At 40.3% G+C, this 26,448-nt stretch overlaps 1 protein-coding gene across 1 annotated transcript in view; it reads left to right on the top strand.

Annotated features, from left to right (window-relative positions):
* Positions 1 to 26,448, top strand: part of OSBPL5 (oxysterol binding protein like 5) — a 204,165-nt gene that overhangs the window by 107,063 nt on the left and 70,654 nt on the right. Inside the window, exons 2-3 of the mRNA XM_067540632.1 lie at positions 6,988 to 7,144; positions 20,707 to 20,780. Of these exons, the coding sequence (XP_067396733.1) occupies positions 6,988 to 7,144; positions 20,707 to 20,780 (231 nt within the window). The remainder of the gene's footprint in view (positions 1 to 6,987; positions 7,145 to 20,706; positions 20,781 to 26,448) is intronic.

The following is a 26,448-nucleotide window of genomic DNA, read 5'->3' as shown; positions in this document are numbered from 1 at the left end:
GCAGAGGACTCTTTAATCTTCCAAAGATATAACAAGATCCAATGTCTGGAAGCTAAAGTTGGATACATTGAGGTTAGAGATAAGGTGTAAATTTTTAACAGTGAGAATAATTAACCATTAGTAAAGCTTACCAGGGCATGTGGTGGATTCTCCCTCACTTGGAGTCTTTACATCAAGATTAGATGATTTCTAAAATATGTGCTCTAGTTCAAATAAAAGTTATGGACTTGATGCAGGAATTACTGTGTGAAATTCTTTGACCTGTGTTATACAAACAGTCAGGCTTTATGATCATATAACCTGGCCTTAAAATCTATTAATCCTGATCTGGATTTTTGAAACCCACTTTCCATAGTTTCAGAGCTGGGAGGGGTTGTTTCAGGTTGGAGCAAGCTCCAAAATATAGATCTAGAACTGGGCTAAGATTTCAAAATAATTCCACTCCCCTCAAAACCAATAGCAATAATGCAGTTTCTGAATTCAGGGTGTTGGGTCAGGCCCGTCTTTAACAAAAACAAGAAAGCTGTTTAATCCTCATTTGAAATCATAGGGCCAAATTCACTCCCCAGTTGATTTTTGGGTCCAGATCATCATGCATCAATGCTGCAAAAGCAGCATTAATATGAGCCTTTTTTCTGTACTGGTTACAGTCTATACACAGCCCCCATCTCATATAGATTATTCTGGACAGTGGCAGGAGTAAATTGTATAAGACATGCCACGTCAGGGAGTGTGTATGTGCTAATTGACATTGACCATATCTCTTGGACCCAGGCCCTGCAGACCAGCTGATTTTATGAGATTTTGAACATCTTGAATGGTGGAAATCTCACAGGATCAATTGTTCTCATGAAATTGCAGCCACATCCAGATTAGAACCACAAAACTGGTCTCTTCCTGTGCTGGATCTGACCTGGAACCAAAACAATAGAGATGGGTTTAATTTTGGAGATTCAAATCCAGCTATTTCCCTTGAAATTCAAAGGGATTCAGATCTGCTATTCCCCTTTTGAGCCCTCTGAAGCAGCAATGAGTTTGGAATGTCATTTATTTGAAATATAATGAGTTCCATAGGAGAAAGTTTCTTTCAGGGGTAAAATCTGCCGTGGCTCTATGGTTGCTAAGCATCCCATATGCAGAGGAAGTAGTACACTGCTGCTGGTTGGATTGGAAGAATTTGGGAACTCATGCAGGAGGCACACATCTTGTGCGTGGAAACAGGCCCTAATCTCCTGGGGCTTCCTGTGCAATTTTGAGCACTGAAAGCCCCTGCAGTGGAGGAATGAAGATGAGGCCTAGGGGCAAATTAGTTGCAGGTTCTTGGCCAGAGGATCAGCAAAGATCAACTGACATGAATATGCCTCAGTTCTCCTTCCCCGCTGTGGCACTAGAGCAGGGGTGAGCAAAATATGACCCACGGGCCAGATTCGGCCTGTCTAACTTTTCTGTCCAGCCCGCCATGCAGGAGTGCTACGCTGGAGCGTCAGGCAGCTTTCGGCCATTCGCTACCCGAACGTCCTACTTCCGGTCATGTGACGTGTCAGCATCATGTGGCCTGTGAAACTTACCAGAATTCGTGGAATGTCTCCTCTGCAAAAATTATTGCCCACCCCTGCACTATAGTGACAATGCCATATGCATTGTCCAGGATTTTCAAAAGCAGAAAACAAAATTAGCCTCTTAAATCCATATTTAGGCACCTAAATTAGTAACCTGAATTTCAAAAGTGCAGAGCACGGAATAGTTCCCATTCTGGTCAGTTTTGAAAATTTTATCTCTGGTGCCTGCAATTTGGTATCACCAAGAGGTGGCAGGAGCATAGGTGCTGGAACTAGAGGTACAGGGGGTGCTGTTGCACCCCCTGGCTTAAAGTGGTTTCCATTATATACAGGGTTTCCAGTTTGGTTCAGTGGCTCTCAGCACCAGCACTATGCAAATTGTTCCAGCATCCCTTGTCAGGAGCTTTATAATAACTCTAGTCTAGACAGAAACAGGCAGGAGAGCAATCCCAACTACACCAAGCAATAACGTGTACACACACGCACAAACATAAAATGCTTTCATGTGATTACCTACTGCATTGTGCACTGAACTCAGGAATGGAGTAAAATCTCTGCATCTAACTGGCCAAATCTGCATATCTCAGCCCTTCGATAAGGAAGCATCGTGGGAACCACACTCTTCACGTTCTTGAGAAATGATGTCTCTAGGACTCTGTAAAGTGGGAGGGTCCCAGAGCTCCAGCTTCAGTCTGAGTCCGACCATCTGCACGGCAGTTAAACAGCCCCTTAGCCTGAGCCCCGCAAACCCAAATCAGCTGGCAGGGGCCAGCCGCAGGTTTTTCAATTGCAGTGTGGACATACTTTCTAAGAGTCCAGGTTAGGGTGACCAAATGTCCCAATTTTATAGGGACAGTCCTGATATTCAGGGCTTTGTCTAATATAGATGCCTATTACACCCTCCATCACCCCTTTCCCCCCACACACACACACCCAGCCAGCCCTTTCCTGATTTTTCACACTTGCTATCTAGTCACCCTAGTCCAGATCAATATCTGTCTTCTGTATTATACCAGAAATAAGGACGGAGTGAATCTGGCACAATGAGGTCAACACTCTAGGGTCCAATATAGAAAAGGCTCTGTCACCTGTCAAGTTTCAGCTACAATGATGGGATCCCTAAAAGGTGGGTGGTGTGTGAGCACAGATTATAATCAGAATGTAACCAGGGACTACACCCTATATAAACCAACAGTGACAATGTGAAGTCAATCCATCACTTGAAAGGAGGCCAGCAGAGAGAATGCATGGCATGTGAGTAGGATCCTGTGTGTTCAAACCAGTGGACAAATGTGTTGCTGTCTTCTGAACAGGTTGTAGGCAATGGAGATGCTCTGCTGGAGAGAGCCCTATTTAGAGGGAATACCAGGAATCAGTCTTCATGGTCACAAGGACATGTGTTGTTGTTGCAAGGTTTTCATGTGATAAATAAGGGTATAGCCTGTACAGATTGTACACTGGGGAAAACCTTTTAGTGCACCCAGTGGCTTTCCACAGCTGAAAGGGAAATCCAGATTCCTTGCTGCAAACAAGTGCCCTCACTAAGTACGCACATGAAGGAAGAGAGTATCTTCATAATAATGATCAGTTTTCCTGTGGCTAAGTGATGTGAAATAATAAATGAAGAACACAGTAGTGTATAGAACACGTGCCCCATTGTCATAATAAATAGAAATAGTAGACAAATACTTCAAAAGCAAATACAGTGCACTATCCTGCTCCTATTGGAGGAAATAGGAGTTTTGCCATTGATTTCAATGGGAGCAGGCTCCCTGCTCCAGAATTGAGTCTCTTGTGTTATTGCTAAGATGGAGTGACACACATTCGTATCTTTGTATTAAAAAATCAAAAAGAATCTCTCCAGGGAAAATTGAGACTACTGATAAGAGGCAGATGGAAAACAGAGCTAACACTTGTAACTTATTCCCTAGCCTTCTTTCCATTGTGTGGACATTATATTTCTGAATGGCTTCATGTAGCTAAATTTGATGAAATTGGCCTGTCTGGCTATTTGAGAAGAAAATCCCAAGGGTCTGCTTTTGCTTATGGCATCTTAAAAGCAATTCTAAAGGTGGAAACTTCAGACAACCTTTCTGGGAATGGAGACAGAAAATATCTGTGTTGGCATTCTAAAAACTGTTATTTAAACTAGTATTTTTTTAAAAATATTGTTCCATGAGATAAGTGAATAAACACATAATTCTCTCTTTTTTTTTTTAAGATTAACTTTGATTTTAATTTTACTCCCCAAGTATTCTATAGTCGCAATGTAGAAATATACAGAACAAATGGATCTGTCGGTATCCATACAATTGTTCACTCACTCCAAATTGGCCTCGAACTGAAACACTGACTCAGAACCCTCTCAAACCTTTGGAGCAGTTTGGATCTGGACCTTTCAGCTCAGGCCCATCTAAGATAGAGCCGTACTATCCCCCAAAAGCAAATGCTGGAATGGATTCTCCATTGTCTTCACTGATAGCCATGCAAGTAGTCACAATGAAATGTGCTATTGTGACTCGTTAGCATTTTACATCCACTTTGCAGAGAGGTAAATAACAACATTATTTAACATTTTTAGAGAACTTTGTATGCTCAAAGCACTATACAGACCTTAATTAATCTTCTGTGAGGTAAGTGGAGTTTACAGATAGGGAAACTAAAGGCAAGAAAGGTGAAATGATATGCCAAGGTCACAGAGTGAGTCAGTGGTGGAGCTGGGATTAGAACTCAGAACCAACACCGAGCTAATTCTTCTGGAGGACACTGCCCTTCCTTCTGTAAAAATTCATATAATAGTTCATATTAAGTTCACATGCCTTAAAATTGACCCATGGGGAAGAGAGGTAAATGCCTTTCTTACTGTGATACTCCCCTGGGCTGCAAGGCACCTCATCACCACCTGTCCTACAAGTTAAGAAAGCCTGGTCTGTACCTGCTGTGGGTCAGTTCCCTTAAACCATCAGCTTCAGACAACAGAAGCACTGTCTTCTAGGCTTCCACACCCTCACTTTCTCAGTACAGGTTAGCAATAGGCACACACCAGCCCCCAAGACCTCTCAGCATTCCCTGTAGTGTCCAGCCCCTTAACCACTGAACTCGCACAGAGTTGTCGGGCCTGCTGTTCCTTGAAAGGAACAGTACACCACAGTTTACTACTTATATCTTGGAACAAAGCTCAGTTAAACACACAGCTCTGAGAACCAAATGATAATTGGAACCAATTATAGGAACCAAATGATAATATATAAAGCATAACAAGCTTTCTAGAGACCAAACTTTAACTAACAAGTCTAACTAACTGTCTAAAGAAGCTTAACTTTACCCAAAGTTCTCACCAGCATTTTCAACAAAGCCTGGATGAGACCCCCTTTTTCATGAAGCAAACTAACTGCCTGTTTAATTCCTAGCTGAAGAATGCCAGAGTGTCTTCTCTGTCCACCAAATATATGCAAGTGGACGTCTAATGTGCACACTTTATCTCTGGCCCTCTCCCTGTTTATTTCTTCCTGTGACTTGTCTCTCTTTGAAGTTTTCACAATTCTTCATTAGCATTCAGTTCAGACTGGTGAGAGGAGACCTGTTGCGAACCATACAACACCTAATTGACATGTAAACAGCCAGATAATATTTCTTGTCTGACAGAAAACCTGTTTTTCACCTTTGCTGGTGACAAGTCCCTAGACACAGACCTTAAGAACATAATTTTCAGTGTATATACATAACTCCTTACATAATGTCTGTACTTGCGTATTACAATTGACAGTGATGACCCATGTGACACTGGCTTTTATTTGAGACCTCGCATGATGCTCTTAGGTGAACTAGATTGTACATGCCAGACCTAGAAGATCCCTGTAACCTCTAGACACCCCTTCTGTGCACCTTCCTAGTTGGCACTAATAGGTTTCTGGGTCACACTTACCTTTTGGTAGTGTACGTGCTATTTAGTTTTAAAAACATTATTATTGTAATTGCCTCCTATATAGATCAATATAACAGGTGCCAGAGACACAGCTCTAGCAAAATAAAATGTTTTCTCACATTGGGCTAGATTCTTGCCCTCCACCCTGCCTGCTTTGTACTGTCTCAGCAGTGCAAAGCTCCCCAGAAAGGGACAATTGAAGCTTCCCCATCAGAGAAAGAGGGGGGAGGGTGTCAGATGCAGGGAGCCAGTTTTCCCAGGGGCAGGGTGGTGTGCACAGTATCCCCCCATGACCCTCAACCAGTACAGTAGTCCATGTGGTATTACTTCAGCCAGTGTAATTTAAAGTAGCCCCTAGCTTTTTTCTGCTCTGTTATCCTCAGCTGCACAAGAAGCTGGCCTATTATTTCTTCAGAGCACGAAGAGATGGGCAAACTTACAGACCATTTTTTCAGGAAACAGTCCCCTGAAGTTCCTGTGGGTTTCTTCCAAGCTTTCTTTCTCGGTGCAATAATTCATCCTATCAGAGAAAACATACCAGGTATTCCCTGCTGTAAACCCTGAAGGCAAAGTTAACTCCCATCACTGCTAATGGGAACTCTGCCTCTGATTGCACATCAGAGGAAAATAAAGCCTAGAGAACTGAGGAAGATGGTCATAGTATCCAACTGTGAGGGGTACAAGAGGACTGCTTGTCGGTCGGAAAGGTATAAAAGAAATACCTTTAATTCCAGTCAGGATAATCTGTGCTTCAGCGGAGTGGTGGTAAATAGCACAGCACTAACTGGCTTTTGTACTGAGAAGTAGGGAGGCTTTCAGGAAGATAAATGCTGTTCTGTAGCCCAGCAGAGAAGCAAAGCTTGCCCTATTGATCAAACTTGGAGGCTGATCTCATTGCCATTTTAAAGAAAATGTGAAGCTGCTCAAAGATGCTGTATTAAGAAATCGGGCAGGACTGACACTAGCTTTTCTGTGCTAGTTCCTTGTGCAGCTTGAGTCACTTACATTAGGATACTGGCCACTGGTCTTCCTCTATATACCTGAGACTACATTCAGATCTCAGTGACTGCAGCCTAAAGCTGCAGTAACTCCACTGACATCAACAGGGTCACCCTGGAGTAAGTGACACCAGAACCTTCTTTTTTTTAAAAAAAAAAGGTAGCAAAGCAATTCGGTGCTCTGCCTTTGCTAGGTCCCGAAAGTAACCATGACTTAGGAAGTATCTTCAGAGCCTCATAAAGGAAAGGCTGGATCCATGTGGGGGCTGGTTGCAGTGTCACTCCACTTCCTCCCCCCCCCAGTTCGTGACTGGCTGAGAGTCAGCAGAACAGTAATTTGGTTGTTCCTACTAATAGGGCGGTGTGTTTGCATAGCCTTTTGACATTCTAAAAATGGAGTTGGTACTCTGCTTAGGTAGCTTGGAAGACGCAATCATCTGCCTGTGAAACTTCGGTTTCTCGTGTCTTGGCATTAACTGTTATTATTTCTGTCCCTTCCTTTTAGAAAACCTCGACTGCCCATGCCATGAAGGAGGAGAATTTTCTTCGTCGCAGGTTCTCTCTCTGTCCTGCTTCTTCCACCCCTCAGAAAATTGACCCTCGCAAGCTGACACGGAATCTGTTCTTTGGGGCCGATAATGAGATCTACCCGCTCAGCCCAGGTCAGTGTGTGCTATGTGGCTTCAGAATGTGCCGCAGGCTTCTTTCAGCCTATCTTCAATCATCTTAACTCTCAATGCAGCGCATGTGCACAAACGAACAGCACCACACCTACTGAACTAACCCTCTGGGTGGGTGAGTAGAAGTGGATTTTACTAGCACATCTGCAACAAACAAAGAGAATCAGTTTTATGTGGAAGCATGAGCAGGAGATCAAACCTATTCAGCAAAGGAGGCCCCCAGTCCTGCGAGGCATTGAGTGGTTCCTGCCAGTTGCTACAAACCCTCCACTGCCATTGATTTAAATGGGAGTGGAGGCAGTCACACCTCAGAGATTGGGCTGAGAACTAGTTGAACACTGAATGACCTAAAATGTAAGAAGTGACCAGTAATTTTGGGTATCTTCATTTTGGGGTGCCTAAATGGGACCTAAAATGAATCACTCTAAAAAGCACTCTTTTAAGGGATCACACAGACATTCAGAAATTGGGAAACCTAATGTTTTCAGCCCCTTTTGCAAATTATGATTACTACTTCTAAGTTACTTGGCACTGCAGCACGCAATAAATGTTACAAAGGCAAATTCTCTTTCACCAATGATGCATAAATATCTTCAACATTTTTCCCAGCAATATGCTCAGGTGCGGTAAGTATAACACCAGCTTCCAGGGTTCACAATACTTCCTTCAGGTTTAGTCTAAAATTGCTAGCAAACATTCTGTTCTACTGGAAATGAAAGTTGTGATACTGTTTCGGTAATTGCTGTGTGTAATAAATACTCAATCAAAATGTTTCCCTGATTGCAATCTGCAAACAGTGCTTCAGATTCCAGTTCGTAAACATGTGCTTTAACCTTAGAGGAGGGCACAATCATACTTTTGCAAAGTCATAATTTGTGGTTATCACTTCTGTACTTAATAATCAAGTCTAATAGCACCTCAGTGAGTTGTCAGAACACTGATATTTCAGGAGAAAAGGGTACAGCACCTGCAAAAAGCAAGATGATAATTAGTATGTATAGAGCATGCAAAAGGTCTCTTTCTCTTATGTAGGCTACCTAAAATGGCTGACCTGGTTTGGGCATCTAACTCCAGGAGAGGGCTCATGGCTGAGAATCCCAAATAAAGATAGGCACCTCAGTCCCTTTATCCCTGCCCCTCTCCATGGCATTGTCTATTCCCTAGCTGAGGCAGGTCTCTGCTCAGCTTGCTGGCTTCTGCTTCCCTGTCTTAGGCACCTAATTCTCTCCAGGGAGAGCCTGGGCATCTAACTCGGGGCTGTGAATTTTACTGGGCAGCAGGCATCCACGAGACCGGTTTGTAAATCTAGCCGTCAGTGCTTTACAAACAGAGAACAACTTCAGATCTAGAATGAAAGAGCTTACAAGCTAGGGTCAATAGTAAAGCTGGCCAAAATGCTACATTTTTTATTGGGGGGAAATGTCAACATTTTGAACAAAAAAAATTAATTACAGTTTGGAACAAAGGTAAGTATTATAAAATTTTCCTTCAAATTGGAATTTCCTGAAAAAAAAAATCAGTTTTAGAAAATTTGTTCAGGCATTTAGAATGTTGTTTCAGAATTTCAAAATTTAATTTCAGATTTTATTCTCTTACATTTTTAGTTTTACATTATTTTATGACATGTCAGTAGTACTAGTGTTAGGATTCATGCATATGTTAACATTATGTGAGGTTGCTAGTAGTAACATTGACATCACATTATGCTATAATGTTCTATTTTTTTTCAAATCTTTAAGGGCTACTTTGCAGCAGTTGAAACAGGTCATCTTTTTTTTTCCTCATTTTTTCTTTTTTAGTTCAAAGCATCTCCTGTTTGTGTTGTAATGACACAGTTTAACTAGCACCTGCCCTTGATGAGTTTAAAAGTAAAATAATTGAAATACCCTATTTTTATTCTGATGTCAGTTATACTAGAACATATTATACGCTAATACAACTCAGACATCATGAAATAATGTAAAAACATTTCAAATGAAATTTTGAAACCCAAAACAAAATTCCAAAATCCAACTCTAATTTTCTAACACAATATTTTCCATTTCACATTTTCTGTGTCAAGCTATCCTTTTAAAAAATATTTAGATTTTGATTAAACTAGCTTTTTCCATTGAAAATACATGTTGACAAAAAGTTTCCAACCTGCTCCAGTTGATAATTTAAAGAGGTCTCTGATTTTTGGGTGTCCAGCTTGAGACAGGTTGGGAGTGATTTTGAGCAGTGCTGACCAATTGAAAATTAGTACAAAGGCATCTTAAGCTGAACACTTGGACATTGAGACATCTAATATGGATAGCCACCTTCAAAAGTTTGGCTGCAGATAACTCCATATAGATGTGTAGCAGGAACAAAAAGCCTTTGCCGTAGACTACTTTGTCATTGTTGAGCCCACCCACAAGCAGGGCAAACTTTTGGAGTTTGAGAAGCCTATTTGTCAACTTTTTGGATACAAGGAAACTTAAATTTTGAAGACCAGGGGCAAAGAATTTTCCTGCTGTCATCAATTTCCCCTGCTGCAGGATAAATGAAGATCAGCTGCTTGTGTGGCGAAGGGGGGTGTCCATGCAGAATAATTACCAACAGTCTCCCAAATTCAGTTACTAGCTCCATCTGTGAGGTGCTGTGTGCTCTTTAACTCCTACATAAATAAATCAAAGAGAGTTGAGAGCTTGCAGCAGAGGCCCAGTACATCATGGGTTGAGTTCTCTCTTAGGGCTGCAGGCTTTGATTCTTTGTCAGCTGTTTTATATTGTTTGTTTCTCCTTGCTTTATGCAAATGAACCAGTCCAATTTACCTGGCCTGAACCCATTGGGTGTATATGTGTAACAAGTGCAGTGTGCTGGACTAGAACTTAGCCAGAGGAATATGCAACATTGGTACAAATGATGAAAACAGCCACTCATCTTTCATCCCCTCTGTCCTCAGTTTAGGAGGATGGGTGTTTTATCCCCTTCATTTTTCCTTCCAGCTCATTCTGCCTCTACAATAACTTGTTTGCCTTTTACTTCTTTGAAAAGAACAGTCTCTCCTCCTTTTTCATATTTTATATTTGCTTTCTTCCCACTCCTCTCCCAGGACATCGTGTAGCTTCCTCTTTACTCCTTTTCTTCTACACACATTTCCTAGTGTATCTCATTCTGTCTCCTCTCTAAGGGTCAGTACAGTGTCTCTCCTCACTGAGAATCACCTGTCTACTTTCCCTCCTCCTTTAAGCCTTTGTGGATGCTGCTACAACTGTGAAGTGGTCTAGGTTTCCCTTCTCTCTGCCTCCTGGGAAACTCTAGCTGTGTAGGCTTTTCCATTGATCACTCCCTCCCTCCCGCCTGCCCAAGTTTGTGTCCAGATGCTGAATTGTCAGCTCAGAGAAGGAACTAACCTAAGCCACAGGCAGCCTAGTTAATGGCTGGGAAGGAGCTTGCGGTGCCAGCTGTACCATCAGCAGAAGTTCAGCTATTTCTCACACAGAATCAAGTCAGTCCTGGTTGCTCTCTACCACAGCTGTGGCAACAGGTTTCACAGACCCTATGACTAGCCCTGGATGGCTTTAGGGCATGTAAATAAATAATTTAGTAAAACGTTAGTGACAGATTTTACACCCCAGTCAAACTACATTCTGGAGGTTCTCTGAAGTGAGGCAACTAGTACTCTGTTGGGTTTTTTAAAAAGGAGAACACCTGCTGAAATTGCTCCTCTGGCTTTTTGCCTGCTCTTATGTATAACACTTCTGATTACTGTAACTGAAAGAGTTTAGAGGAAGAGATATTTCTTTTTATAGAAACTACACAAACAGGAGAGTCAGTTTCATTAGTTTTCTTTGTTTATGTTTTTCCCCCCACTTAGCAATAAGGAAGAGAAATAATGTTTAGAAAAAGGTAGGATGCGATTGGAAAACCACAGTATTTGGCAGGGGGATAGCACATTAGCCAGTTTAAACAAAATGGTTAAGACTTCAGGTGGACATTCTGTCTTTAAAAATCAGAGTTGAGAGTAGCCCTGGCACATAAAGGTCCCCCAGCAGTGAGATCTACGTCTCAGATGCCATGGGCCTTGCCTAAGAACACATACTTGCAACTGTAAAGGGCCAAAAGGTGTATATAAGTATATTCCCTGGTATTTCTAGCATTCTGTATAGCACTTTCCTCCAGAAAATAAAGGCTCCATTTACATTGGAAGTGTATTGCTGTGTATAGTATCAGTTATAGCTGAAGTCTGAGTGTTACCTAACTAAGTGCTCATAGAAAGGAAACTAAGGGAAAAATTTAAAAAACCTTGCACAGTTCAAGCGATTGCATCCAAAGTTCCCTCTAAGGTGAAAGGAGAAGGGAATTGTGTTTGTGCCCTTTTTAATTTCTTTGTGATGTATAAAGGTGGCTTGAAAATAGTTCATGTAAAAAAAAATCAGTTCTCTCTTTGCCAGAGAGCTTTGGAGAGAACTAGTGGGATAATGACATCACAAGCACCTATGAAAGGTTAGCATTTGAGAAAAGGATTGTTAGTCTGGCTGTTGAAAACCCTGAGTTTTCTTTAATTTTCTGAACACCTATTTAACAGAAACACCTGACAAACACTTGGATGAAAAGCTCTTTCTGATAGATTCATATCCACCCACCCTCTCAATTGCAGGCTAAGAGAACTCTCATTCAAAACCACTCAGAATTCCTCCTACAGAACCACAGAAAACAAGACTTGATATAGAGACAGTTTAAAAAAAAAATAAAGCCCCTGAACTTCCCCACTTTTCAGATTTTAAATATGAGACAGACATCAAACTCCCACCAAAAAAGTACAAAAATAGTTTTATTCTTTTACAGAGTACTTTTAATTACTAGTTACAAAGGAACAAGAGGATTAGTACAGGCACTGCTACTGCAGTTGGAAGTATGGAAGCAGCATTACCTACAGAATGAACTTTATACAACTTAAAGTGAGTTTCCCTTGGAGACAAGCCATTTGTACCCACATGAATTGTTGAACAAGGATGAGTACCTTACAAAGGCTTCTATAAGGAGCCTAAAGATACAAATAAGGCATTTCTTAAAATCCTACTAACGCCTAAGCAGGTTAGGTGCTGGACATCTATTGACTTGTAATGGGAGTTAATCACCTAACCTGTTAGGCACCTGCAATTTACAAAAGTGCCTAATGTGCATCCTTTGGTTCCTAACTACCTTTGTAAATCTGGCCCAAGATCTGTACACGCAACTGAATTTCAGTCTAGCATATACACCTTATGCAGTTTGACGGATTATGGTGATGCTAGAGGGGAGTCAGTACTCCATACAGTTGCTCTATATTATCTTGTTAAAGTTATTATAGGCTATTTTCTTATGTAGTGATTCATGCTATACCAGAAAGATCATGAAGCAGTAATTCTCCTATTATGTTACACTAGACAGCACACTCCTTATCCGTTAGTTATTTAACTTCATATTAAGAGAAAGTTACCCTCAAACTAATAAGCATGGCTGTTAACTATATTACTTACTTGCTAAGGGAAAAGTAAATTGAACCAGAGGTCAACACATAGTAGTAAGCCTCAGGCAAAAAAAAAAAAAATCAAAACAAACAAACACCCTCTCCTTTGCTGGAAAGGATCAGGATATTTATTACATCTATATAGCAGAACAAACAAACAAAGAAACCAATAACTCAAATTCATAACATATTGCATATAACTACAGACTATGTTATCATAGGCTTTCTCTAGGTTGTCATCAGTATTCACAAAAGTATGACTTCCATGCTTTTTCCATAAGACCAGCTAACTTTTTTTCTGAAGCTCTTACCACCCCTAAACTCAAAGCTTTTGCTTTACCCTTTTATAGTAGACTTTCCCAGCATGCTGTCTGTCTTAGTAGCTGGCCCTTTAAATCTACTAGGGAATGAAGTGTAGCTCCAACACAGTCACTTTGTTTTGTGGGGAAAAGAGCTGTTGCTTTTTTTTTTTGGCTGGTAAGTGTTTGGTTTTTTTGTTTAGTTGGTTTTCTCTTTCTGAAGTGGTGATGTGCTCTTGAGTGTGGAGGGTGCTTTGTCTTTTGGGGGTCAGCTGCTTATTTTACTTTTTGTGTTTGATACTGGGAAACTTGCACAGACCCTTTTCAATCTGTCATCAAAATAAGGGTCTTCTGTCTTTCTGCAGTGTCTCAAGAAGCCAGTTTGAGAGAGTTTTTGAAGGAGTACTTACCTGAAAAATTGAAATCTTCTTGTAGAGCATAAGGATACTAAATAACCTAAATATGACCCATGGGTGCATTTGATATGTGCTGATAAGTGATATTTAGTAGGATGAATAAGAGGTAGGAGAATTTGGGACTGCATAGCATTATGGGAGAGGGCACCCCAGAATTAAAGATATACTTGATATTCCTTTAACCATGTGACTCACCTAGCACAAAAATCCCTACATGTCCAATTTCCTAATACATATAGCAGATAGATGTGGAGGCTTTGTTTTGGTAATAAGACATAGGAGGAAGATGCAAATTGTGATGTTTATGAATGTCATCAGAGTAAATGTCCATAGGGGTGAATAGCAGTTGAGTCGTATAACTCCCATTAACTTTAACTGGACTCATGGCCTATATGTTACCTTCCTGTGCAAAAGACACATTGCATGGAAGGGAACAAATGAGTTAAGTATAATAGATGCAGAGATGTGAGTGTATTCTAACTTCTACCTAGTCTGGGCGCCTTATGGGGATGTGGGGAGGGAAGTGCCAGCAAAGGCACCAAAGGCAGGGGATCGATGAGAGTTCAGTTCCCGTTCAGATAGTACAGCTCTGTGTACTTCTCCCTGACCCCCTCACTAGCTATGGGGTAGCACAGTTGGGCGGGAACCATGCTGCAACTGGTTGCCAGCCTCTGGCTTTTCTCTGTGTGATCTCTCTGAGGGTGTGAGGTTTTGGAGCAGGCTTGGGCAGGGGTATGTGGAAACTTCACAGGAAGCTCTCCAAGCAATGGTAGACTGAGCATAGTTTTCCCCACTAATCTATGCCTGGTAGGGGGCCAACCCAGTTGAGGCCCACAAAGCCATCAGTGAGGCTGGGAGACACAGTGTTTGGAGACTTCATGTGGGTGGGGAACTGGTTCTGACTGACCCCTAGCACCATGAGGCTGATGTGGTTTCTTATTTCCAGTTTATTCTTTATGCCTGGTGTCGCCTCTTGTCTCAAAGGCTAAAATTGCATAACGCTATATCAAGGCAAGATTAAGTTTTTAGAAATTTTATCAAATTAATGTGATGTGATAAAAAATTAAATGACTAAATACTTATTTGATTATTTAATTAATACATAATTGAGCTGGGTTTTGACTGACTGTATGTGACAAAACATATATATTGAGGTATTCTGAGTGACACTTTCCTGCAACAGTTATTTCATTCTGAAGAGATGAGGATACACCACTCTTAGGGGTGAACCTTCAATTTTGGTCTGACAAATATATTACACCAATTTTGATTTTGAGTTTCCTTTGTTAATAAACATACAATAAATATGTAAAAAAAAAATAAATAAAATAGCCGTATTCAGCCAATTTGTTGCAAATCCAGTTGTCCTGTTTTCACAGAAATTATGATGGTTACAAATGAAGGTGTGTATAGGAACTGTGGTTAGTCACATGAATTAAGAACAGGAAACATGGGTAAACTGATCAAAATTTGTTTGAGTTACAGATACAAAAACATTCATTAGTGTTTTGTCTTTTGCTCATTACACAACAAATAATATGAAGATGCTTTGGACATAGTTGGCTCCCAAATAATCTTGTTTATTCATGAAATGCAAACATACAAGGCTTAGCTTAGTGCATTCTGCTGCTCTAAGTGGTTTTTGGTGGCTTCTAAAACATAGAAAACAGTGAACACCATCCAGAGTGCTTGCAAATTTCTTATTCCTATGTATTACAATCAGCTGAAGCATCTGGTGGTGCTGTGAGACTCGTACAGTGGCAATGTGGCTTGGTACACTTTAATGGAATTTGGAAAACTCTCTCTGGGCTAGAATATCTCTACCTCCATTATGTTTTAATTCTATCACAGAAATGCTAGCCTTCAGTTTGACCAAGTTTGTGGAACTATACAAAATGGTTCCCAGTGTTGTATGTTATCCCAACAACTTTGTAGCTATAAGGACAACAGCTTTGCTTTATTAAACTCTACATTTTATGCAAATAATTTGATGGCATATTGAACTAATCAGTATTTTGAAACATTATAGCATTAATACTTAACATATTCAGCTAACTTGGAAAAGAGCTTCAGAGGGCAGAGGAACCATTTTTCTGTGGTCGGGTCATTTCATTTTGTCAATGTTCAGTGAATAGTATTTGAAAAGAGACACATATTACTAATTTGAGATGCAGCCACCAAAATGCATCTTGTTTTCTTTCAACTTTCTTGCTATCATGCACAGAAATATCCGATGTAAATCAGAGAGTCAAATATTTGAGTCTTTCTGTGATCAGACTTAACTGCAAGTGTAGTGAGTAAGAATCCCCATGAAATAACATATACTCAATTGACCTTGCACTTGTTCACTTTGACTCCAAAATTGTAAAATAAGTAAAGAAGTTGCTGTTTGTTGTAATTAAAATGTTTTATTTAAATGTTTGGTGCTGATCACTGGTGATACCTATATTGAAGCATTTGTAAGGATTTGTATAAGACCAGACCTTGTTTTGCACAGAAAGGAAGTTTCTTCATTAATTTCTGCATTGTGTTGCTGCATGACTTGGCGCTGTCCACCTCTCCATAAGGAGATTTTTATGGTCTGTAATTCTGACACAACCAACTATAGCACCAAACATCCACATGGAGAGGAAACTTTTTGATAAAGGTGTATTTGGAGAAGGGCCAGTAATAGGGTTTCATAGTCAGATTTTTCAGACTAATGGGGACCGTTAGATCATCTAGTCAGACCTCCTATGTAATACCACATAATTTCATCCAGTTACCCCTGTACTGAGCCCAGTAACAACTTGTGTTCAACTAAAATGTATCTTCTAGAGTGGCATCCATCCTTGATTTGAAGACATCAAGGAATGGAGAATCCACTATTGCTCTTGATAGTTTGTTCCAGTGGTTGATCACCCTCACTATTAAAGATTTATGCCTAATTTCTAATTTGAATTTGTCTGGCTTCAGCTTCCAGCCATTGGTTCTTGTTCTCTACTAGATTAAAAGAGCCTGTTAGTATCCAATATTTTGTCCATGTTGAGGTATTTACACACCATATAATCAAGCCACATCTCAGTCTTCCTTTTGATAAGTTAAACTGATTGAGCTCTTTAACTTGTACTATAGCCCTCGAATCAATTTTGTAGCTGTTTTCTGTGCACCCTCCAATTTTTCAGCATCCTTTTTTAAATGTGGACACCAGAGCTGGATATGGTATTCCAGTACTGGTCTCACCAATGCCATTAACAGAGCTAAAATCATCTCCCTACTCTTGGTCATTACTCTTGTTCATACATCAAAGGATCACATTAGCTGTTCTTCCACAGCATCACATTGGGAGCTCACTTTCAGTTACTTACCCAAGTCATTGATAAAGTTGACAATAGAGTGGAGAGTCTGCTTATGAATTTTGCAAATGATACCAACCTGGAAGGGATAGCAAGCACTTTGGAGGGCAGGATTAGAATTCAAAATGACCTTGACAAATTGGATAATTGAGCTGAAATCCACAAGATGAACTTCAATAAAGACAAGTGCAAAGTACTTCATTTAGGAAGGCAAAATCAAATGCAAAATGGTAGGTAATTACTGCTGGAAAAGAAATAGGAGTTATAATGCATCATGCATTGATGAAGTTAGTTGAGATGGGCTGGAGGTGGCGGCTGCTGCTGCTAAGAGTCCAATCCTGTTTCATCTCAGCTGGTGTTGGTGATTCAGCTGGAGCTGGTAACGGTGGCAGTGTCATCTGGATCCCTCTCTCTGGCCCGGACTGGTCAAAACATCTCTCAGGATCAGGATGACGAAGATGTGGGGTTCCAGGACATAGTGCAGGTGGCAGCCGTGTTGATGGTGCTTGCTCCACTAGCCTGTGTCTGTTCTTCTCTGTTTTATTTCCAAAGTCATCTTTAAATATCCACAGAGGGAATGACGGGTGGAGTAGCCCGTCCCCTCATTATTTTGTCATCAATTAGGCCTACTATCAGACACACACCAATTTTGGTTCATTAATTTCTGGTTCCACATAGTCTGCTTTTACTAATCATGATTTCAACACAATCCTTGAATTATAACAACATGGCCTCTTTCTTCAGACTTACTTAGTCTCTGTCTGATTCTCTTATGCCTGTTTATAACAGTTATAGAAAGTCAGTCAAGTTGCTTTCAGTTACTTTAATCTCTAACAACAAATGTTAACATTTTATGAACTTTCATATACTTTTTTACAATTGTTTACAATTCAGAGAAATTTGTAGGCCCATTTACCACAACACCCCGCTAGTACAATTTGGTTGCAGGGATGTGTTACTTGACCTAAGATTTAATTTATGTACATCCAGTCAAAACTCAGCTCCTTATTTGATTACTTAATGAATAAATAAGTCTTTTTGATTAAATTTCTAAAAATTTAATCTTACAATGCTATATTTTAAAACAATTTTGGCCTTTGTACATTGATCTGCAGTCACTATATGCAAGGCATGCATTGCATGCCCCAGACCAGCTGCGCCTGCAGGACAGTTAATTCCAGCCCCCCATCACATCAACAAAGTGGCATCTTCCGCACAACGTGACCTCACACGCACTGTATGTGTGAGGTCATGCTCTGCGGAGGATGCCATTTTGCATACAAGTGTATAATTGCATGCCTGACTAACTATAACATGACATACTACTGCCTTTGAATAAGGAACTGGGAACTACAAATAAGGAGCTAATACTGCAGCTAAGGAACTGAGAATAAGGAACCAACTTCAGCCTTGTTTGATGCCTATGTTTGAATTTAGTGTACTGTTCTATATGTGGTTTGATGCATGATGTGATATGCTCCATGATAGCATACTGAACTCAAATGCATATGACAGAAGAGTGATGCACATGATAAGCTAAGTTAAGCACTGAGGCAGCTGGGTCTATCCAAGAATGAAGTGGCATTCTGGTCTCCTTTTCTGAAGGGAAAAGAGAATTGTGAAGAGGAAGGATGAATTTGTGGTTAGGGAATTTTTTATCTGGATTCAGTTCCTGGCTGTGGCGCTAGTTTCCTGGGGTAAATCACTTAATCTCCTTGTGCCTCAGTTTCCTGTGTGTAAAATGGAGATAAATACCCCTCCTTTCCCTTGAGGCATTTGCTTTCTTAGTCCAATTCTTCTGCACTGCACAGCTGGAGGGGCATAGGGGCTCATGTCTGAAATCACAGCAACACTTAACCATGATGCTGGAAAGTGAATGCATTCAGTTCAATATTATCCTGAGTCCAGAGAGCCTTTTTGTGATTGTAAAATGATGATTTTGAGAAAAGGATGTACTATTAATTAAAGTGATGAGGCTCTGAATGGCTGATCAGTGACTGTAATCAGGGTTTTCTACACCAAACCTCCACAATTCTGACCAGTGAAATTCTAGCGACTTTACAGTCACAACTCTGGTTGGGATGTATTCACGAACAATCAATCAGATTGTTTTCCTACCCATTTCATAATGAAACATTTAACCGATAAAATGTCATAAGAAACTTAATTTCCTCCCCAAGTTTCTGCCTGCCTACTTTTCTCATTGCATTTGGCTTCTTAAATGGCTGTTAGATATATTTTGAAGCCTCACCTTCTTACTGACATGCAAAGGTGGTACTCGATGCAGTCATACTGTTAATTAATACATCTCACTTGTTTCATTGGCCCAAGCTGGGAATGGTACTAGTGATACTATATATAGCAGGGGTTGCCAAACTTACTGACCCCCCCACCCCCCAAGATCCCTGTCCTCACTGGGCAGAATCCTCTAGCCCCACTACCCTATCAAAGGGCAGAAGCTCCAAGTTCTCCACCCCAGTGTGGTAGGTGGAGAATGGGCTCTGCGAGCTGCACATTAACTGTAAGAGTCAACTTGTCCAATTTCTATGATTCTCCATCTCCATGTTATCTGAGCTCTCCTAAACATTAATTAATGACAGCACTCCTGTCAGGTAGGCAAATACTATCTGCATTTTACAGATAGAGGAACTGAGGCACGGAGGTGATGAGACTTGCCTAAGGTCACACAGGAAGTCTGTGGCAGAGTCAGGAATAAAGCTGCAAGTCCTGACTTCCAGTCCCCTGCACTGAATGCTCTAGGTGAAATTCCGGTCCCCATTGAAGTCAGTAGCAAAACTCGCATTGGCTTCAGTGGCACCACACCAGGATTTCCCCATGTTTTTGTGTGTCTGAGACTTGTTTACATTGCAGTAGGGTTTGTAAGCTTCTCTGCCAGCATCTCTGGTCCTAATACATTGTCACAGAGTTTTGGTCAGCAGTTTTATTGTCTGTTTACTATATCATGCATTGTGAATCCGTAAACACTAATAATTTTGAAAACCAAGTTACTTTGCACTTGGGTAAGAATAGTGCCAACACAAATAAAAATGTAGTCTAATAGAATGGGTTTTTTCAATAGTGGTTATAAGTTTTCCTTTAGTGGAAGGACATTATTACAGTTTACAAAAAGTACAGCGTTTGTGTAGATGATGTATTGTCCTGAATAAAATAACACATTGTATAATATTAAAATATTCAACATATATGAAATATATGTACTCTTCTTTTTGGAAAATGTACAGCCCTACATAAATAATAACTATTATTGTTAATATTGGTTATTGTATCAAATAACCTCTTGGTCGGGGGATCTTAATAGTTGATTCCAGAAAACCTGTAATCTTGTTTAATTATTTAATTACATCTAGACACAGTTCTTTTTTCTATAAAATGTTATAATCAAGGTTAATATTTGTTGAAAAAAGTGTACACTGTGAAATAAATGAAGGTATGGGGCCATGCACTGAACAAGGAGGATATAGTAAAATATTGAATGGCTGCACATTAATTGGCCACCATCCATTTTGTGCACAAAATGAGACAGGAGACCTATGGGAGGGAAATGATGTATGACCATAATATATGATCATATAATTTAAAGAGCATATCATAATGCATATGCCTAGAGGGCCAAATTAAGATTACACAGGTAGCTGTAATTCGATCATTTCCTAACCTTTGAGTGCTTGACTTTGCAACCTTAAAACTCTCTCTTAATAGTGTGTTTTGGATGTAGTTTGAAATAAAGAATTGAAAAGCCCAAACATTTTAAATAGTGCCCTTTGGTATCTGAAAATCTTACAGCAAATATGTAACATGTTTTCAGAAGTTAATTTGCAAATGGCTTAGGTTATTTAAAGCTCCAGGAAGACAGTGCTACTGCCCTATTGTGTCTGCTCTCACCTATGACCATTGCTGCTGCTCTCTGTTAGCAGTCGTGTGTTTAGGATAATTGCTTTGAGAAGCCATGATTTTCCACAGAAATTCTCAGTTTCTTGCTTGTACTGCTTTATTGCAGGGAAAGACATGGAAGGAAACAGCCCATCAGTACTGAAGGATGAGGCTCCACAGACACCAGTCTCCATCAATAAGGTATAGTGGGGCTTGTTCTTAGTCTCATTTACATCTCTTCTCCGTGTGGGTTATTAATCAGTGATTCCATTTTTAAACTCCTTAAGAGAGCATCTTTGGCAATACATACAATAATTACATGTGCGTGTGTCTGATATGAAAGAGAGCATGCATAGAAGGCTACAGATGAATCATTGCCTTCCTGTATGTCTGTACAGCACCTAGCACAATAGGGCCCATGACTGATTGATTGTTTGGGGCTCCGGATGGTGAGAGGGCTCTTATAATGTAGATGTTAATAACGATCACTGTAAGGTTGCTATTTAATTGAGAAATCCCCTGAAACAGTGTGTCTGGTTGGGGTGGAGAGCCTAAAGCTTTGTTGTTGGGAGCGGAGACTTTTTAAATACGTTGTTGTACAATGTCCAGCAGAATGGAATCTCTGGGCATTGGTGCAGTACAAATAATAGCCTAAATCCCAGATCAAAATACCACACCTCCTATAATATGCCAAGCTGAAAACCTGGATCTGAACACTCCTGAATTTGGAATTCAACATCAGGATCCAAACCTAAAAAATTCTGCCTCTCTGGATGGGCTTTTGCTGCTCCTCATGCAGACTTTTGATTGATTATTCTGTGCTATCTGCTGTTAAGGGCATTTATCCCTAATAATTAGGTGGAATTTGTGCTACAGTGGAATTCCAGTGGCATTTTAGAGACAGTCCACTATGTCAGTGTGGGCAGCCACAAACCATGAAACACGCTGTTGAGGTGTGCAAATGATTCAACTTCCTGAATGTCTTCGTGCCTTGAACATTGTTAAGAATGCTATGGCTTGGCTTGATCAGATTGCGTACGCCAAATAATAATTAGATGGAGACGATACAAAACTGAAACCTCTTATCCAGCTCCTTTCCCCAGCTTTGGAGGCTGAGATGGCATGGAACCTGGATCTGACCCATGCCTGGTTCTGCTTTTGTCAAGTCAGGGCCTTGACCCTGGCCTGGGATGTATGTAGGTGGATTCCTTTGCCCATTCAGAGGGAGCTCCTTTGAAGTGCATCTGGACCCCCGTAATATAGACGCTGAGAGTTTGCGAAAATCAAATCTGGCCGCCTCCAGCTCATCCCTGGTATTGGAAACAATTAGCGTTGGTGACTAAACATGCTAGACCTGAAAAGATGTACAGTTTTCTGTTTCATCTCCTATCTAAATGATGTAAGTAGACTGACTGTCTGTTACTAAGAGAGACAATGTGGGTGAGATAATATCTTTTATTAGGCCAACTTCTGTTGGTGAGAGAGACAAGCTTTTGAGCTTACAGAGAGCTCTTCTTCAGGTCTGGGAAACAGCTAAATACAAGGTGGAACAGATTGTTTAGCATAAGTAGTTAACACATGTTTCAAGGGAGCATTCAAGGTAAAGTGGCCTGTTAACGTCCCTGCAGACATGGAGTAGGAGGGGGAAAGGCAGCTGGAGGTGGTTTTAGCGGGTTATAGATTTCTTGTAATAAAACACAAATTGAGTGTCTCTATTCAGTTTTTGATTTATAGTGTCTAGCAAAGTTACGAATTTAAGCTCCTGGGCTCACCTTTTTGAAAGTATTGTGCAGTTTTCCTTTGAGGATGAGGACTGATAGATCAGATAATTTGATTGCTTTGTGAAAAGTGTTCACCCACAGGTGATATGGTGTCTTTGTCTTTTTGTCATTTTTCTGTGTGAGTTCAACACTGTGTCCATGTCCATTACTAAGATGTTTGTGTTGCTTTGTTTAAAAACAATGTGTGTCAAATGAATTGTAGCTCTTAATTATCAGAGTGCGTAGAGCTGGAGATGGGCATCTTTTTTTAGTATTTAAGTTTAAAATAGTGCTTCCACCTATGGTGAGTTAAAGAAAGCTTATTTAATTAGGTCATATTTGGATCAGCAATTAATAGAGAAGAAAAAACTCTTTTAGAACCCAAATTGTAATTTCCGTGGATTTAAAGTGACTATACTAGATAAATACAAATAGTGGGGAGGTGGGATGGGAGTCGAGAGACAGACAGACAAGCCAGATTTATCCCTTGGGCAATCTTATTGGACAGAAGGGCTGAAATTAACCAGGTTTATAGATGTGAGATGTGCTGATATTTTCTGACCATTGCAATCATGATAAAATAGACACACCTGCATGTGTCAGTCCTTATCAGCCATTCAGATAATTTCCTCAGCTCTTCCCAAGGGCTGAATGTATTAACAGGATATCTGGGGAAGTTCAGTGATTAGGTTAAAAATCATTTTGTTTCCTCTTCTGTTTGTACCTCCAGCAAAAAGCAGTTTGCGACAAGTCTTGAGACAACTGGGTCTCAAACAATAGCTTTTATCAGCAGCCCACCAGCCTTTTTGTACTAAAGTTGCCTGCTAGTTAATTAATGACTGGCATCCACATTGGTGAAGCTGCCTTTCTGGATAAAAGAGAAGTGTTCGACATGGTGTAAGAAGGGGCTGTTACTGTACATACCGGTATGGGATTATGTCAGAGCACACCCAAGATGAGGCATGGTAGCTCAAGAAGCAGCCTGTTAAGTCCTTTTTATTTTAAAGTAAATTCCCTGCTGTTGAAAAGTTCAGCCTAACCTCATTACAGGCAGGTCTGTGGAACGGGTACAGTGGCACAGCAAGCTTCTCCAGCTGCCCCACCTTTGTGCCTCTGTGCTGTCACAAAAGTGAATTCTCTAGGAGTTAGATTCCATCTCCAATCCTTGGCCTCTCTGAGATTGCCAGCCGGTTAGTGCAAAACCTGATGTGGACACCTGTCTGTCTGGAGTTGCCCTGAGACCTCATTAGCATAGGCTGTGATCAGCAGTCAGATGGCCATGCTTTTCAACCACTGCTGATCTGGACTTGCTTTCTTCCTATGATTTTAACTTAGACATGAAAGGCTACACATTGTTACCAACCCACTAAGTCCCCTAGTTCTCTGGCACAACACTTCTCAGAGAGAATTCAGAGTTAAGAGTGTGTAAGACTGGAGTAAATTGCAGCAGTCATTCCACCATATTCGATTCTGGCAGTGCAGAAGAGGGAGCACTATTAGACTCTGTCCTAGGAAAGAACCTTAGTATTGGCTGGAGAACATGAGACTGTGAATACTTTATGCTTTATTTTGCATTAGCGGGTTTAACTGACTTTATTACAAATCTGTGCATCTTCAGCTTAGTTACTCTGACACATGTACTTTTCCAAAACATGCTGACCTTTTCACTGACTCCTGTGAAGGAGAGGAAAGATGGCCTTGTGGTTAGGGCATTTGAGAGGCCTGTCTGTGATTCCCAACTCTGCTACAGATGTCCTGTGTGATCTCAAGTGGGTTACTTGGGCTCCCTGTCACAGTTCCTCATCTGTAAAATGGAGGTTGCAGTGCACTACATTTCCCCCACTCGTTTTCTTGTCTTTTTAGGTAGTCAGCTATTTGGGGCAGGAATAGCAATTGTCTTACTGTGTGTTTGTACAATGCTCGGCACAATGGGCCCTGATCTCAGCTGGGGCCTCTATGCGCTACTCTGTTATAAACAATAAGAGTAGGAAAAATAAGAGATGCCACCTTTTTCACATAGCATCTCCCTCTTAAAAATGTTTAGAGTAATTAGAATTAATTTATTTCCCATCTTCATCTAGGGCCTTTTAACTTTGCTGTTTACTGGCAATTAAAGTTGCCAATTTTGGTTGGAGGTATTCCTGGAGGTTTCATCACATAACATAATCTTTATTTAAAAATCATTTTTAATTCCTGGAGGCTTCAGGACAATCCTGGAGGGTTGGTAACTCTAGGCCAATGCCCATGCCTGGCAAAACCACCTCCTAAGCTTCAGTTTTCTCTTAATGCAAACTTTCATACTTGGGCCTAACAAACTTGAGACTCTGATCTCTCGTTATTTTCCTCATCCGGCTCTGTTAATGTGCTTTAATGTCAGGTAGCAAGGTGGTATATGCCTTAGCTAAATGGTTAATCTCTTTCCTGTCTTCCATCTGCTTTGATGACTGTTACTTTATTTATTTAGTGCCCAGAAATATGCAAGCAAATTAAGGGATCGCAACAAAGACCTAAAATGTTGCTCATTCTAAGGGACTAACCATAAAATCTTGAAATGGGTTTTCACTTTTCAGTGCTAGTTTCTTGTTCCTGTTAAGTCACCTTATAAGTATCAGAATTACAGCTGAAATTAATACAATACGTGAGTTCAGATGTCACATGTACATGGCATATGATGTATTAAAAGGACTATTGGCAAAGCTAGAAAGCTTAGCTCAGTAGGAGTGAAGGTTTTTTTATATGTTTAGAGTTCAAGGTTTTGTATTGATTTCATTGTTGACTTCTTCGCCAACCTTGCATTTTAGTTTTTACTGACATGAAGATCTGAAGTTTTGTTACTGACACCTTAAATTTTTTACTGACCACACTAAAAATACCATAAACAATACAATAATGTCCCAAAAGTGTGTACTCACTCGCAATATTCTGTACATAGGTATTACACAATTTTTGGCTGCAGTTAATTAATCAGATGTGGGCATGTGCAATAATAGAAAACAAGAAATTGATAAAGTCATGGTCAGTGTAGTTTTATGATACAAGATGTGATTCTGAACTACGAGAGTCAATATTAAAATACAATGTTTTATTTCTATCCAATTTCACGGACATTTTCATTTATTTATGGGATTATGGACAGTGTTAAAATTGTACTTTCTTTTTTTTTTTTTTTTTTTTTTTCTGACTGTCCATAAATTTACGGATGGTTGGCAACCCTGATTTCTAATCAGAAAGATGAATCAAAACTGTTGCTAGAAATCTCCTCCATTGGTTTTATTTTAATTGCAACACAGTTACCAATAGAGTTTGATATATCAGTTTCACTTTAACAGAGCCACTACAAATCCCGTATTGTCTTAAACCAATCTTTTGAGTTCCAAGTGGCAGCGTGTCTTTAACCTTTTTGAGTTAATTAAAGGCACGTTTATACTTAGAAGTGCTATAAAAGATCAGTCACAAGTCTGGCAACTTACAAAGTTGGGGTTTTATTTGCCATTTATCCAGTGAACCAAGAAATCAGGACCAGACTCAGTTGGCAGAAAGATCTGGTAGACGAAGGATCCAGGAACAAAGCGTTCTTTGTGCTCATTGAGCATAATTTTGAGGAGATGAGTCCAGGCATTCCAGACATTGCCAATGTGCGGTTCTCGCTGATGTTTTATTACAATAGTTTCCATGCAGAGGTGGGCTGTGTGTGTGTGTGTGTGTGTGTGTGTGTGTGTGTGTGTGTACAATTTTATATATATAATGTAGCTTCCTCCATCAAGATTTGAGTAGATGATCTTTCATCCTGGAGTCAGCATTTTGCCACAGGTGGGGACAATGAGCCAATCCAGTCACATGAGCAATTTAGGAAGCCAGCTCACACTGCAGGAGGCACTGTAATGAGTGGCACGGTGGTCTCTCCCACTTACCTGGACATGATAACAAATCTGGCATGAAGTCTAAAGGGCTGAAAGCTGAATGACACATGACAAAGCATGGGAAGAAACCTCAGCATGAGTTTTATTCCTTCCCAGCATCCATGCGCATTACTCCTTCATATGAAATTTCCATGTCTAGGTGAGGGAAATAACTTAACCCCTTCAGATTCAATATGTGTGACATATTTT

Source organism: Emydura macquarii, unplaced genomic scaffold (genome assembly GCF_026122565.2).
Source record: "Emydura macquarii macquarii isolate MOO-44397 ecotype Brisbane River unplaced genomic scaffold, CSIRO-AGI_Emac_v2 contig_587, whole genome shotgun sequence".
Lineage (NCBI taxonomy): Eukaryota > Metazoa > Chordata > Testudines > Chelidae > Emydura > Emydura macquarii.
The sequence above is the reverse complement of the archived record's forward strand: the minus strand, read 5'-3'. Positions and strand labels throughout refer to the sequence as shown.